At 48.9% G+C, this 12,824-nt stretch overlaps 1 protein-coding gene across 2 annotated transcripts in view; it reads right to left on the reverse strand.

Annotated features, from left to right (window-relative positions):
* Window positions 1-4,695: 4,695 nt before the first annotated feature.
* The window catches only part of TCEANC2 (transcription elongation factor A N-terminal and central domain containing 2), a 28,611-nt gene continuing 20,482 nt past the window's right edge, over window positions 4,696-12,824 (reverse strand). For both annotated transcript variants that reach the window (XM_031969074.1, XM_023503868.2), the window contains exon 5: window positions 4,696-5,695. In XM_031969074.1, the coding sequence (XP_031824934.1) occupies window positions 5,507-5,695 (189 nt within the window). In that variant the 3' untranslated portion in view covers window positions 4,696-5,506. The remainder of the gene's footprint in view (window positions 5,696-12,824) is intronic.

Raw genomic sequence — 12,824 nt, forward strand, 5'->3', positions numbered from 1 at the left:
TTTGGGAAGGGAAGATGCCATCAGGGAATGAGATTTGGATCTCTGGACGATGGCTTAAAATAAGCAGACACAAACGCATAGACAAGGATGGGGTGCATCTAACAAAGGCTGGCAAATGTATTCCAGAGTTGTCTGATCAAAAAAGGCTTAAGGTAAAAAGAACAGGGGATAGAGCAAATTGCTTAGTCACATCCATTGTCACGATATTAGGAGACGCTTTGTTTTCCAGAGCTCAGGCCCTGAGTTTTACTTAACAACCATCCTCTGCGCTCACCCTCTGGGTGATCTTGGGCTCTGGCAAAAACACATACTTGTTGTACTGCTTTGACAAAAATTTGATTCAGAGAAAAGTATAAGAGACTTTACCGAACACACATCATCATTTCCCGATCGGGTATGTTAATAATCCTGTGAGAAAGGAAGTCGGGTTAATTTCTTCCAGCCTGTTCCTGATGCTCCTTTGACCAAAATTTCTCTGAGTTCAGAGTTGCCTCCTTGTTGCCAGAGCCACCGCCTAGCTGCCTGAGTAAGTGTTGGGACCGGCCTGCACTAAAGGGGGGTCCCTCACTAGGGGTGGGCCCCGGCACCCGTGTCCTTGCTGGCAAGCATTTCCCTCACTTTGAAACTACACTTTCATTTGCTTCCTGATGCTCCTGTCTCTAGCCTGCTCTGTCGGGCTCCAATCACCCGTGGGCTAGAGGTTGGCCCGGTCCGGTCACCCCCATCAAGCCAGTACCAAAGAGAACGACACAATGAAGGAAGGACATCAAGAGCTGTCACCGCTAGTTATAGAGGTGAGAAAATAAATTCGATGGGGACAAAACAGGAGTTTGTGAAGGAATCGTTATGGATGCCGAGTGAACTCGCCGACCAGTTCAGATTTATGTATCACTTGAAGGTTTGCAAAGTGCTTTCCCAATTACCTCCCTTGATCTTCATAACCACCTTAGGAGATAAAGGTTATTATTACCCCCATTTTTATAGATGAGGAAACTGAGGTCACAGCTATTAAGTGTCGGACACTGGATTTGAATTTAGATCTCCCTGATTGCAGGTATGGCGCTCTATCCACTGGGCCACTCTAGCTTCTGGAAGACCCAAGACAGGACTGACATTATGGGATATATGAAGAAGTCTGGGGAAAATGTTGTAATGGCTAATGCTCAGAATGAATTAAAGCTGGAAAGGATAATTTAAGTCAGAAAGGGTATTAAAGAAAAAAACTATCGGGGAAAACAGGGGTAGGACTGTGGCTTGGGGTGCACGGGACAGTGACAACAGACAACATGAGAAGGCAGAGCCGTTCAATCCTTATCTTGCCTATTTCTCTGTGGAGGAGTATGACCTTTGAATTGGAACTGACCCAACAAAAGTGACATCCCGGGAACCGAAACCCAAGACAAAGGAGATGGTGAGAGCCCATGGGGAGGAATGAAGTCATCTGGCCCAAATGCATGACATCCTCAAACAAGCAGCAGGTGTGATTGCGGGAAGTTACCCATATAGGATTAAAGAAATGTCCTGATTCAAAAAAAAAGGGGGGGGAATGTATTGCTCAAAATAGAGCACTGAACTTGTCCTTGATTTTTTTTTTTATTATTATAGCTTTTTATTGACAAAACATATGCATGGGTAATTTTTCAGCATTGACCCTTGCAAAACCTTCGGTTCCAACTTTTCCCTCCTTCCTCCACCCCTTCCTCTAGATGGCAAGTAGTCCCATACATGTTAAATATGTTAAAGTATATGTTGAATACAATATATGCATACATATTTATACAGTTATCTTGTTGCACAAGAAAAATCAGATTTAGAAAGAAGGTAAAAATAACCTGGGAAAAAAAACAAAAATCTTGCCCTTGATTTCAGGGGAAACTAAAGAATAGATCATCTGAAGTCAAATCAGCAAGCATTTGTTAAGCACTGACTATGTGCCGGGCAACGCTCTAGGTACCAGGGATAGAATGAAAAGCAAAATCTAGTCCCCAATCTCGGGAGTCACTGCCCATTGGGGGAGACTATGCAAATGACTAGGAAAAAAGACATATAATAACAGAAAAAAGGCACCTGCATTAGGGGAGATAAGGAAAGGCTTCTCGCAGAAGGTGGGACCTAAAGGCAAAGATGGTTAGGTGACATCTTGAAGAAGAAATTGTCAATATGTGGTTACATCGGGAACAGGCCAGAACAAATTAACCTAATTTTCCTTCTTGCAGGATTATTAACCTGCCAGATCAGGGGAATGATGATGTATATTCAATAAAGTCTCTCATCCTCTTCCCGTGGAAGAGAGAGTGGCGCAATGAGAAATTGAAGGTTAAGTGGCCGGCCCAAGGTCACCCGGGTGTTTTGTAATGTCCTTTTTCCCGGGCGGACGGCATCTGGAGGCTTGTGCTTGCAGCATCACGCTTTAGGAAGGTGGTTGGTTGTCCGTCATTCTCAAAGACAACCACGATAATCAGAGCAGGAGCCATGACATGCAAGTGAACTGGATTGGAGGGAGGGAGGGCTGTGCAAGGTCACCAGCTTTGCTATCTCCTCCAGAGCCGTTCAGGGGTCAGGACTGGAGAAGGCCCCGGCTGCAGTGGGGGACCCTGGCCTTAAACTGAGGTCTCTAGTGGGTCTCACTTTTAGTTATTCAGTGATAAGGTCATTGGTAAGGCTAGAAAGGACAGATGCATCCAGTGATGCATGATGCATGATGATGTGACCAAGATGGTGGAGGGCTTCAAGATCAGGGCACAGAGGTAACAAGGAGAAGACTCATGAGCTCACGAGAGATGTTCCCGAGTAGCTGAAAGGCTGAAACATGGGAAACAGACAAACTTTGTCCGGTTTCACCCCAAGGACTGGAACTCACAACAAATGGGTAGAAGTTTCAAAAAAGGGAAATTTAGACTCAAAAGTCAGGAGACACTTCCTACCCATAACCAAGGTGGATTGAGTTGCCGTGGGATGTGGTGGGACCTCTCCAACTAGAGGTTAAGTCTCTCAAAAATGGCTGCCATTTATCTGGCTTGCTTTAATGGGCATGGGCCCACTGGGCCCTGGGCTGAACTCTGCAGCCTCCGGGGTCCCTTCTAAGATGCCACGCTTCTGTGACTCTAGGCAGACATACTCATTTTACAAGGGAGAAACTGGCCAGAATCACCCAGTCGGGACAGAGCTGAGCATAAAGGCCACATCCCCTGGTGGGTGCAGGCCCAGTGCTCTTCCCACTACTTGTGGCCTCTTGATTCTATTAGAAATAAGGATTCCCTCCCTCGATAACCATTCCTGATTTTTCACCATCTGCTGCCTCGATTGCTCCAAGCTGCCCCTGTACAAATCCCACAATCATTTTCTGGTTTACATAAAACAGCCAATTCCTTAGATTCTTGGAGTTCTGAGCCAAGGTCGTGGGTGGTCTCCAGCGAGATAGGCCTGGACAGCCCCCAACCCATGCTACTCCACACGACCCATTTGGCCCGGCTGCCTTCCACAACAGATGTTATCACGGGGACTCTTTCCGAAACGTCTCAACCATATGGTGGCTGTTTGGTATTGACAACCCAGAAGGAAAGTCAATTATTGGCCCAGATCCATGATCAACAGAGGGCTGTGAGTCACCCTTCGCTAGGGGCTCTCTCCCCCCCGGTTTCAGTCTCTTCACAAAAGGGTCACTTGATAATGCACTTCCGAGCGTGTGTGTGCGTGCACGTGTGTCCGTGGGCAGTGACCCGAGCCTTCTCGGGAGCCAAGAGGAAGCCGACAGACTATAGCAGGAAGGGCTAAAGTTAAGACACAAAAGACAATTGGAAAGCAGAAGGCGCAGGCGGCAGCAACAGGGCTGGAGCTGGGGAGACCTGGAGCTCAATGCCGGCTCAGATGCTAACGGTGGACGGGTCACTGTGCCTCTAACTCAGGCTCTTCATCACTAAAATGAGGATTAGGAGTCTTGTAAGCTGCAGACCAAAGGGCTGGGACTAAGTAAAAAAAGATGACTTAGGCGGCTTAGCCGCCGACTGCCTCAGTTTCCTCATCTGTACAATGGGGATAATAACAACCCCCGGGTTGTAGATAAATGTGTGCTACTAACAGTCCGGCACAGTGGCCAGAGGAGAAGAGCTGGGTTTGGGTCCTGCCTCTGACATAGACTGGTGACCTTCAGAAAAGCCCTTCCCTTCTGGGGCTAGATCCAGGCAGCTCTCTCAGACCCAAGTAACAGGGGTGAGAGAAAAGCCCTCTCTTGAGCTCCCTGGCCCAATGGGAGCACAGGTCTGGGCCCCCTTTTTAAACAGTGACGGCACCCTCCCATCTGAAAGGAGGGGGCAGCGAAGCGGCTCAGCAAGGGAACCTGGGCACTGCCCATCCAAGGTGTCGGTCCTGCCCTTAGGGAGGTGCCCTCCTAAGGTGGGGCACAACAAGCAACACACGTGATGTAGCTTGAAGAACAGTCATTAAGCAGCTCCTCTGGGGAAGGGGGCCTCAACCTTGCTAAATCTGGACAAGAAAAAGTTGCAAGAGGTCCTGGGAAAGTTCCTCTAATCCCAACCCAATCCCAGCCTAAGGGCACCATCCCAGGGACCCTATTTATGCACGCGTGGCACTCCTGTGTGTAATGCCTCGGACGGTCATCCTGAAAAGCATCAGCAGCACAGAAAGATTCAAATCTGAAGCTGAGACACCGGTACATGTTTCGGGTCCAATGGGCTTTCCAAGAAACAAGTCAATGTTTGTGTGTTTTTAAACACCTGGTTTATTGTTATACTCCTCAAAAAGGCAAATTGCATTTACATAATCACTCGAGGAGCCCTGTAGTCCAGTCATCATTTGCTGAAATAGATTTTTTCTCAACCAACTTGTTTAAAGAGAAATTTCATTATCCGTCTCCTCAACATCTCTGAAGTCTAATAGCCGGGCATTCAAATAAAGCATGAGGTTTGGCCGCTTACGGCCACACGTTCATTAGAGGGCCCAGCATGGGGGCCTCTTCGAGGGAGAGCTGAGACATTCAGATAAGTGCGTCAGGGGAGAGGGGGGCTCATCCCCGGGGTACAGTGAAGGGGATTCAGATGGGCGAGTTCTGAGCACGCCAGGGCTATCTAAACGCTGGGGGCCGTCACCAAGCCCTGGCAGTAATTGAGTTTCAGTTACCTGCGGGGTGGCGGGCCGAGGGAGAGGCACTATCGGCCCAATGGCAGAAAGGAGTTGAGAGGCCTCCTTGGCAAGCCCACAATAAGCCCATCAGCCTCCTGGCCTACTTTTGTGATCACAAACATGGCGCTTCGAGGGCCCCGGCGCACCATTGATGCTTTTAGACAGTGGCACTTGTTATGGATAATGATGCTGGGGCCCATCCCCTGTTGTTCCCCGTGCCCTCCTTCTGAATGGAACGACACTTGGAGAAGGCTGATGGCGGCTGGGTCTCCCCCTCACCCAAATTCAAAGAGGCCTTTGAAAAGGGGAAGGCGGCCAGTGTTCGGTGGGCCCGGGGCCGCTCCCCGGGGCCGGACGACTACGAAGGTCATTTTTTGTAAGTCTGCACCAGCGTGTTGACCGGGAGCGAGCAGCTCTTGACCTGAGCGCGGATTTCAGCTCGGTGCTTTAATGTAAAGACCAGGGCTCTCACTGTCCGCCGATACGGGCCATTAATGAGACGGGAGCAGAGATGAAAAGCTTCACGCTCAATATTTTCAACCAGTGGGTGATCCATCTAAAAAAAACATAGCAAAATTATCAAATGAGGACCTTCCGTTTCATAAGGATTAAAAGCAGTAGAGACTAGAGCTCGGGGGCTCAGAGGCCTTCATTAATCAAGTTAAATTCAAGGAAATCTACTTCCTGTCACAAGAGAAACAGGAAGAGCAAATTAATTCCACCCTGGCAATTAAGGAACAAGGCCATGTGCTATGTGACAGAGACCTCATTCACAACCCCAGCTGGGTGGTAATATTTGCCATTATAACAGGAAACTTGCCTGAACTAAGTAACTGGTCCCGAGGCCTGTTACTCTGCAGCTCAGGAAGCTACAAAGGAGAAGATGAAATCGGGAGAGCACCCTGGATCCTAATCAGGATATCAGTGTCATTAAGCCACAGGACCTGGGGGGAGGGAGGGGGTGAAGTGAAATGCATCAGGGTTGATCTGGGAGGCTTGGGGAACATAGACCCCCCAAAATCTCAGAGCTCACTCAGTCTACTAGGCCCCGACCCAGAGTCCCCACCCCAATAGCCCCAAGGGGTCGGCCAGCCTTTGCTGAATGACCTCCAGGAGGGCCCCATTTCTGACCCTAACAACAATCACATCTCTAGTGTGTTCTCAAATTTGCAGTGATTCCTCACAAGAAGCCTGAGTGGGAGATACCACTGGGCTTTTACTGCTACATTTCTGGTGAGGAAACTGAGGAAAAGGAGTAACCTGCCAAGAGGCCAGAATCTGGTCACTTCCCAGTGCGGCCTTCTCTTCCGACTGGGCAGCCTCCAGGCTCGCTCCGCTGCAAGGATTCTCAACCTCCCTCCCTCCCAGTACCTGATGCCGGCTGCCTCCCTTTGTTAGAAAGTAAACCTCTGGAGGGCAGGGATAGGCTTTCTTGCTTAAGCACAAGGCCTGGCTCATAATAAGCTTTTTTCTGCAAGCTCTATCATCCATCCCACTGCCTGTCTAAGTCCTGGGATACCAAACAAACAAAGCTAGGACTTAGCCTCCAGAAATTATATATCTATGTTATAATATATATAATCTAATGAGGAGATGTGTCATGTATTCAGCCTGAACTCAATAGAGGGAAGACATTGGGGAAGGGGGAGGTTGGGATGGGATCTGGAGGAAGTCAGAAGACTGGGATGAATCCCAGATACTGGAGAGTCTGTGAAAATACCAGAGTCAGGAGGTGGGGCGTCATGGAGGAACATCCCTCTCTTCCCCTTCTCGCTGTCTTTGTCCCCTCCTATCTTCTCCCTCCCTCTGTCCCTCCATCTCTCTGTCTTTCTCTCCCCACCTCCTTTCTTCCCTACCTCCCTTTTTCTCTCTTCTGTCTCTCTGTGCCCCCTCCTGTGCCCTGCGCCCTTCCTCCCTCTCCCTTTTTCTTTCATTGATCTATCTATCTATCCATCCATCTGTTGGACTGAGCCAATGGATCCTGACCTCAGCAGTCCTTCTGGGACTTCACACAAACTTCCCCCTCCGTTTTGTTCTGAGGAGTTTGGGGGTGGGGGACAAGCAGAGCCACTTTTCATTCTGTCCACAACCCAGTCTCCCCATTGCCTCCAGTTCTGCCCTCAGGGTGGGAGCACCCCCCACCTCGCCCCCTAGAAGATATTCAGGCAGAACAGGGTTCTGAAGTCTATTTTGTACACCAAAATAAACCGCTGTGATGTAATTTTTTTAGATAAACATGATTTACTAGTTAATATTTTATGGAAGAAATCAGCTGTATTCCCACTGCAAGGAACACCTGAGTTGTTGAAGATTCTGCTCTGCAAGTTTATGCAAATAAGAAGCTTCTGGTCCTAAAACTCACTCTGCTTTGAAAACATTGGGTCTATTTGTTACCAGCCCAGGGCTGGATCCCAACATGCCAAGCGCCGCTCAATGAGTGCCCGGGACCCTTCCCAACCCCTCCAGAAGCTGGCGTGACTGGGGCATGAGAAGACCAAGGGCTTGGATACAGCCTGCCCGGCACAAGCCAGCATGGCCCCTGGATGGTCTGCCAAAGCTGGCTTATGGAGCACGCTCCTTGCCTGTGAGTCACGTTAGGTCTTAACAGTAAATCCTGATCCATCCCCAGAGATGATGGGGATGATGCAGACTGGGCCAGACCCAACTGTCCTCAACCCCCCTGTTTTGACATGGCCAAGAGCAGTTCCAGTATTATAAGAGGGCAGGGGAAGGACATCACTGGGCCTGTCACTCATGCAGCAGCAGTCACCAGAAAGCCCTTTCTCCCAGGATCCCTTTTCAGAAGTTCATAACCACAGGATTGAGGACCAGAAAGAAACTCTGTGACCTACCAAAAGGCCTGAGCTCAAGTCCTGGCGAACATTTAGTATCCTGGCATGACCTCTGGCCCCAGGGACTAGTGAGCCAAGTAGGCGAGCCAGGTGTGCACCCATGCTGGCGTTACGTGTAAATGTGACTCTCATGAGACAGGAGCTCACGGACGGGCTCTGACCTGACCTCTATTCAGTGTTAAACGAGAGCTAACCAAAAGTCTATAGGAAACATCTGGAAACTTATCACATAAATGAATGAGAAAAAATAGGATGTGCTTTGTAAACAACAAAATCTAGATAATAAAAACGTTCCCCCCCCCCCCCCCCCCCCCCCCCCCCCCCCCCCCCCCCCCCCCCCCCCCCCCCCCCCCCCCCCCCCCCCCCCCCCCCCCCCCCCCCCCCCCCCCCCCCCCCCCCCCCCCCCCCCCCCCCCCCCCCCCCCCCCCCCCCCCCCCCCCCCCCCCCCCCCCCCCCCCCCCCCCCCCCCCCCCCCCCCCCCCCCCCCCCCCCCCCCCCCCCCCCCCCCCCCCCCCCCCCTGCATGTCAACACTTCCATCTTCCTCATTTGGGATCTCTAAAAGGGCTTTGCAATTTCCCAGCACTTAGCAAATGCCCGGCACACAATCAGTGTTTAGTAAATCCTTTACTGAAAACTTCAAGCCCACTTTTCTTTCTTTTTTTTTTTTTGGCTGAGGCAATTGGGGTTAAGTGACTTGCCCAGGGTCACACATCCAGGAAGTGTTAAGTGTCTAAGGCTGGATTTGAACTCGGGTCCTCCTGACTTCAGAACTGGTGCTCTACCCACTGCACCCCCTAGCTGCCCCAATCCCACTTTTCTTTCTCCTGTTTAATCTCTAGCCTGACTCATTGTCCAATTTGTTCAATCTGCCACAAATACATTTACTAATGGGCAAGCTCTATGGGTTATTCATCTAATTGCATGGGCAAGAGCAAGCTTTCATCCATCTGGTCTCTGCAGTGTGGAGAGTCAGACCAGATACTTCTGAGTAGTTATGGCTTTTTCCCAGGAGGAACTGAAAAGTTTTGGAGCCTGGTGCAACTAGCACAATGTCCTCCACAAATAGGAGCATCAGGAGCATCTCCCCATTCGATGAGACCTTCTGTCCATCAGGATGCCCCTCCCTCCAAAAGGCAAACTACCTTTGATGGATATAACTATCAGCTGTTTTATTGTTTTAACGTTTGCGATCGGAGGGTCACCTGTTTCTGGTCTGCTTTCCAGGGCATTTCGGACGATTGTCATGTGTGCAAAACTACTTGTTGAAAAGCAGCCTTCATGGCTGTATTTGGTTTCAAATAAATACTTTTGCAAAATCAACAAAAGTATGATGGGATCTCTTCATGTCTTTATCTTCAGTCAACTGTGCAATGGCAAAGATGTGCTCATGGTAGAACCTGTTTGCTCCCTACAACATGATCCTCTCAGATTCTTGTCTAGTGACTCTTGAAAGGAGAGTCTCATAAAGACTTTGTGTAGTTAGGAGAGGAGGGATGGGGGCGAGTAATTACCAACATTGTCTTGGTCCCTAATGTTTTTAGTATTAATAATATCTCAACTTTCCCCCAACTTCTGGTGCCTTTCCCCTTTCTCCTGCCAACATTCTCATAAATGTAACTCCAACACGGATCTCCTCTAGACATCCTTGCCAAGTGTAGTTAGGTGGAGCAGTAGCTAGAGAGCTGGATCTGGATCCACCCAAATCTAACCAAATCCAGCCAAAAGAGTTTAGCTGGATTCAAGGCTAAACTCATTCAAGGCTAAAGTTGGGGGACAAAGAATGCTTACTGTCCATATCATGGTACATAGCTGCAATTATCCATCGGGAAGCATTATGGCTCTTGGACAAAGGCCGCCTATGGGTGATAAGCCAGGCCAAAAATTAAATATGAGGAGGAGAAAAATGAGTTAGATTGCCTTAGGGGATTGGAATTTTCTTTTAATGATGCTAGGATCACAGATTTTATTTTAGATTTAAAATTAACCTGCTCATGTTACAGATGAAACCAGGTGACATGGCCAAGATCACAGAGACACCGAGGGGCACAATCAAGGATCTGAACCCAGGCTCCCCTGACTGCAAATCTTCCACTTTTCCCACTGTGCTACTCTGTTTCATACTTCTAGTGATGTGACCAATGGTGTGGGCCTTGGCACCCGATGATGGCAGGCTCCAAAAGTTGGGGTTCACAATAGCCACTCTTTGGCAAAAGGCAGATTTATTTAGGGAAGAGATTATAGACAAAGTGCAGGGTTATGGTAGACATGGGAAATATGAAAGAGTGGGAGAACATAAGACAGACAAGTTCCTCAGTGGAACTCATAATTATTCAGTGGAAAGGGAGCCCCCCATGAGGTTGGGACATACCCTTAGCTGGCAGGTTAAATCCTAAAAGGGACTTAGCCCCCCAAGAGAGTTAGTCAGCTGTAAGGAGAGGTGGGGCTGGGAAGAATGGTGGGGTTAGGGGAGATACCCCGTGGCGTGGGGGAAGGGGAAGGACATCACAAGGCAGAGTGCCGTGGCTGGAAGGCTGCAGCCATGGGAAGGCTCACAAGTAGGTTTTATCCAGGAATTTAACCTCAGGGCCATGACTGGGATTTCTTTTTTTTTTTTTTTTAGGTGGATGTCTCCTTTTTTATGACTGGGATTTCTGACAGGCCTAGCAAGTGCAAAATGCTGGAACCCCTTACAGAGGGTGGTCTCAGGGGTCTGACAGAACTTGGATTTCAGACTACCACACCCCACCCGCCCCAGAGAGTGGGACCATGGAACTAAACTGATCTCTCTCCAAGCCTTTGGCCTGCCTGCTTGCCCCAGAAATCAATTCCTCCACTGACCATACCCAACACTGAAGACCTCATCAATGCAGTTCTGTGAAACAAAGATCATCTTTTTTAATCCCAATGTCAGTCAAGGATCATAAGGCAGCAAGTCCAGAGGAGCCCTCCAGAAGGGCACCGGGGCCATGATTTCCAAGGAGAAGCTGGTCTGGCTTGGAGCAGACCCGTGGGAGGCCGCCCAGGAGCCAAGAACAAGAGTCACAGCCAAGGCCGCAAGGGCACAGATGCACCGGCAGGGCCCAACGTTGCCCTCTGCTACATCCAGGCAGTGAGTCCTGGGCTTGGGGAGAGCTTACAGCAATCAGACCCAAACGGGCAGGAGGGAAAGCCCAATGGCCAGAGGAGCAGGTGCCCACACTCCCAGCAGGACTCGGCTAGGTGAGGTGCAGGTCCTCATTCAATTCAATGTCATTCAGCAACCATTCATTGTTGGGCCCCAAAAGACCAAAGGGCCTCTGTCCCCCAGAACCTGGCCACAAATACTCATAGGGAGAGGAGGAGACTGAAGCAGAGGCTTTGAGCCTCCAGCTAACAATCCTGTTCCTCCGACACCTCCTCCTCGATGGGACCTTCCCTCCCATTAGCCCGGCCGGCCATACAGCTCCCACCCGCTCTAATTCTGCACTTCTCCCAAAGCGGATTTCCCATCACTCACGACCAGTGGAACCTGCTTATGAGGAGGTTGGTCAAGTTAAGGGTGCCACGTGTGGCTCTGGAACAAAGCAGAGCTGGCAGGCCCACGGGGGGACTGTCCCTCTGACCCTGGTCTCATTAGCACCATTTGCTAACCAGCCACACTGTTTCTTAACGCTGACGACACAGGCTTGCTTTTAGAACCACGTCCTTTTTTTTTTTTTTTTAATGATCACAGGAGAGAGGTGGGAAGGCGAGTGGATAATGAGGAAGGGGAAGTAGGAGAATGATAAGAGAATGACCCGGCAGGAGACTTTCACATGAGGGAAGATCTATTAGATACAAGAGAATAAAGAAGCAAAAATAAAGGAAGAGAAAGCCAGGGCCAGAAGATGGGCCTTCTATTTCATCTCTTCCACAATCCTGAGAACAAGGAATCGGTCCCTAACATGGAAGAGGTACAAATTTATTAATAAGGGGCGTACTTTTGGGGGCACATGTATATTAACCTGTGGCAATCCCAGCAACAGGACGCTGCCGAGATGAGCGATGCAGAGAGGCGAAGAATCTGACAGCCTCTGCGAGAATACTGGGCCAACCAAAAGAGCAAATCTTTGCAGTCCTTGGGCTGATCCCAGGAGCTGATCCTGCCTGATTAATTAGTGCTATGGGGATCTGACCTCTGATCTAAATGGATTCCACACTGGTTCCTGGCAGAGCTAGATGCGGAACTAGAAGGATCACAGATTCACGCCAATGTAGAAACACTGCAGATGAAACTACTGTCTGAGCCGGTTAGCGTTACACTCCAGTGTTGGGTCTGTATTCCGTGACACATGATACCAATGAAAATACGATCAAATGCTCTTTAGGCAAGGGAAACAGATTGAGTCTGTTTTCTCCTCACCAAGGATCAGCCTAAGATTCAGACTTTTAATTTTTTTCTTTTAATTTGGGCTTTGGAAACTAACCCATTCAGTTCTACTGAATATGATCTTTTTCCCTGATTTAACTGGAAAGTGTGAACGAATGTATCACTTTTTAAACTTTGCTTTGTAACACTTGAGTGCCGAGCACTTGATGTGCCATTTAAAGGATAATTAATGGATAAACTAAAAGGATAATTATTATGGAGTTTAATATAGCAGGCAAACTGCTCATTAATCCTTACAGCAAGGCTTCATTATAATCATTTACTTAAAAAGATACCACAGGGAGCTGATATTTACCACCACATTAACTATATATTATTCACCCCTACTGTACATTTCTCTAATCAATTTTGATTTATTGCAAAAATACACTTAGTTTAAAATACCAAACAAGTCTTGTCAGCTAATCGATACTCTGGAAAATTA

The sequence above is a fragment of the Sarcophilus harrisii genome, chromosome 4 (genome assembly GCF_902635505.1).
Source record: "Sarcophilus harrisii chromosome 4, mSarHar1.11, whole genome shotgun sequence".
Classification (NCBI taxonomy): Eukaryota; Metazoa; Chordata; class Mammalia; order Dasyuromorphia; family Dasyuridae; genus Sarcophilus; species Sarcophilus harrisii.